General features: G+C 51.6%; 1 protein-coding gene across 5 annotated transcripts in view; it reads right to left on the reverse strand.

Moving 5' to 3' along the window:
* LOC113210518 (Ca(2+)/calmodulin-responsive adenylate cyclase) overlaps positions 1–2,562 on the reverse strand; it is an 86,003-nt gene that overhangs the window by 20,435 nt on the left and 63,006 nt on the right. For all 5 annotated transcript variants that reach the window (XM_052270279.1, XM_052270280.1, XM_052270278.1 and 2 more), the window contains exons 3-7: positions 1,271–1,344; positions 942–1,191; positions 701–859; positions 298–618; positions 61–210 (exon numbers count right to left, since the gene is read on the reverse strand). In XM_052270279.1, coding sequence (XP_052126239.1) covers positions 61–210; positions 298–618; positions 701–859; positions 942–1,076 — 765 coding nt within the window. In that variant the 5' untranslated portion in view covers positions 1,077–1,191; positions 1,271–1,344. The remainder of the gene's footprint in view (positions 1–60; positions 211–297; positions 619–700; positions 860–941; positions 1,192–1,270; positions 1,345–2,562) is intronic.

The following is a 2,562-nucleotide window of genomic DNA, read 5'->3' on the forward strand; positions in this document are numbered from 1 at the left end:
TGTAAATAGGGATAGATGGTCAATTTCTTTTAATTCACACTTATTGAAAATATGACTCACAAGTTTTTCATTCTCATCTTCCATTTCAAGACGAGCAGCTATGCAATTTCGTGTATCTAGAAATGCTTTCCGTTGTGCATGCTCCATGAGGTTGTGGACGAACAATCCAACCACATTCACACAAATAAAGATAATGATATTTGCAGAAACCTAAAAGAAGGGAATAAACAACAATTCAACCAATGGGGTATAATTTTAGTTTTTTTGACAACATGAGCAAATAGGAGTCCATCCCACCTGTTGCCATAGTAGGTGTGGAAATTCCCTGGCAAACGACGCCGACACGGCGACGTGCGTCACCGACAATATCAGTCCAAACGCAGTTGACACCCAAGTCTTGAGAGGCATCATGGCGTAGGCAAGGAAGGTGACAAAGACCACCTGCCACACCCCCTCTGCGACCACCCGGCGGGTGTCCACGCGGAGACCCCCTCCCCCCACAGACGTCGAAAGCGCCGTGCCAGCGTGCTCTGGCAGTGGACCGAATGGCAGCCAGACTCCACAAAATGTTACACAAAAGAAGAGAACAGCGTAACAAACCCAAACCAAGTACGCATCCTGTGGATATAAGAGAACATCAGGTGAGCCGAGTGACCAGAAGTGCTGATATTTTCAGGTTTTAAGTAAAATTCGGGCTCACCTGCATGAGTTTCGTTCTGAGAAAAGCCAGCAGCAAAACAAACAACAAACAGTGGACACCATGGTACACGTTTTGTACGGACGGCGCATGAACGTAAGCCAAACTGATTGTAGCCAAGACGAAAGTAAGAATGATAAATAATCCAACAACACTTGAAACCTGTAGAAAAACCACCAAAATTAGAATTTATTTTTACTGTTAATTGATTCATTGATTTATTTTGAAGACCAAATGATCATACCGATGAATGTTGAAGCTTATAGGTATAGCGGCGGTATAATCTTTCCAACTCGTCATTCTCAAACCTGTGTCTATTAAGCAAGCGTGCAATTGAGAGCCTGCTGTGCGAGTCCATTGCCTTCACACTGTGGTCCATGGTTGTAAATTAAAAGGCGCCCCAAGGCGCCCTCTTGCTTTTCTTTAAGTTTGATTGATTTCAAATTCAAGTAGTTCCCTCCCTAACTTCCTGGGGAGTGGGAAATCCATGCTATCTGAAAAACGCAAGACGGCATCAATAATCAAAAGTTCAGAAATATAGGACATTTGGCATGGTATCTTGGGGCCACCAACCTGACATACATTGCTGAAAGAATCCTTCGGTTCCCCTCGCCTTCCGTCGGTCTACTGATCAGACTTCACCACTCCTGAAACAAGAAGAGGGACTCATGTAGGCAAGAAGATAAATCTAAAAATTGTGTGTGCGTGTAAAAAAGAAAACCCTTGCTCGGCCGGCAGGTAGCGACAATCGACCTATCAAAACTACGTTACTCAGCAATCCAAAACCAAACTTCCAAACTTGAACGGAAACCGTCAATCTTATCCAAAAGGGAAACTTTTACCTTCGGGTAAAGACAATCACTGCGGACAGTCCAAAAAATAGGAGGGGGGGGGGGAGGGTAGGAAGGGAATGACATGACACAGCATTTATAGGGAGGGGTGGGCGTTGGGAGTTGCTCAGCAGCACAGTGCTGACCCCGCTCAATGAGCCGCAATCACTTTGTAGACGGCAAATGAAGCTCGGCGCCCCGCGGCGCTGCGACCAAGCTGCGGCTCACCAACGAGGGCAGAGTGACTGCCGGCGCGGCGGCGGCGCTTGGACGTCCGCCAATCCCCCCGCGAGTGCATTCCAGCACAGAGTTCGGCCACTACAGGGCGAGCACAGCCCCCCAGGAGGGAGAAAACAAACCTCATTCATCCACTTCATTCACCCGTGGCCCCCCCCCCCCCCCCCCCCCCCCCACACCCCAGGGTGGCGGAGCGAGGCAGGCGGCCCGAGCCCCCCCGGCGCACTCTCACCCCACGGCGTCAACCCCAACCCGAACCGCCGGCGACTTTTGAAGTGGAAATGCCGGGCCGGGGTGGGGTCGCCTCGGGTCGCGCAAGCCTTCCCTCCACCCCCTGCCGGCCCGGGTCAGGCACCCCGGCAGAGCGGCCAGGGCCAGGGGCGGCAGCCGGCGCCAGAAACTTCTTGAATATCGGCGCAGCACGACCACTGGCTCGCGCGGGAGGGCAGCGGCAGCAGCAGCGGGGGGCCTTTGAAGTGGGGATGGCACGCAAGTAGTGCAGCGCCCTACAACAGCCTCCTCTGCGATAGGACTCGAACAGAAACCAGGTCACACAAAACATAACGACAATAACGTGAAAGGGTTTCTCGGCATATCTGCGCCTTTTCAAGCAAACTGCGTTGTTTGTAAGCGGCCATTGCGCTCAAAATCATTCCGCATTAGACGTGGCTCGACAGTGTAACACACATCTGAGTGCACAAGCGAGTAGCAGGCAGGCCTGCTCTGGCCGGGCCTCGGCTCAGCAGCCCCGGCTGCGCATCTGTTCTTGTTCGACCACTGATTATTTTTAGAGGCGGG

The sequence above is a fragment of the Frankliniella occidentalis genome, unplaced genomic scaffold (genome assembly GCF_000697945.3).
Source record: "Frankliniella occidentalis isolate FOCC.00 unplaced genomic scaffold, Focc_3.1 Scaffold116, whole genome shotgun sequence".
NCBI lineage: Eukaryota > Metazoa > Arthropoda > Insecta > Thysanoptera > Thripidae > Frankliniella > Frankliniella occidentalis.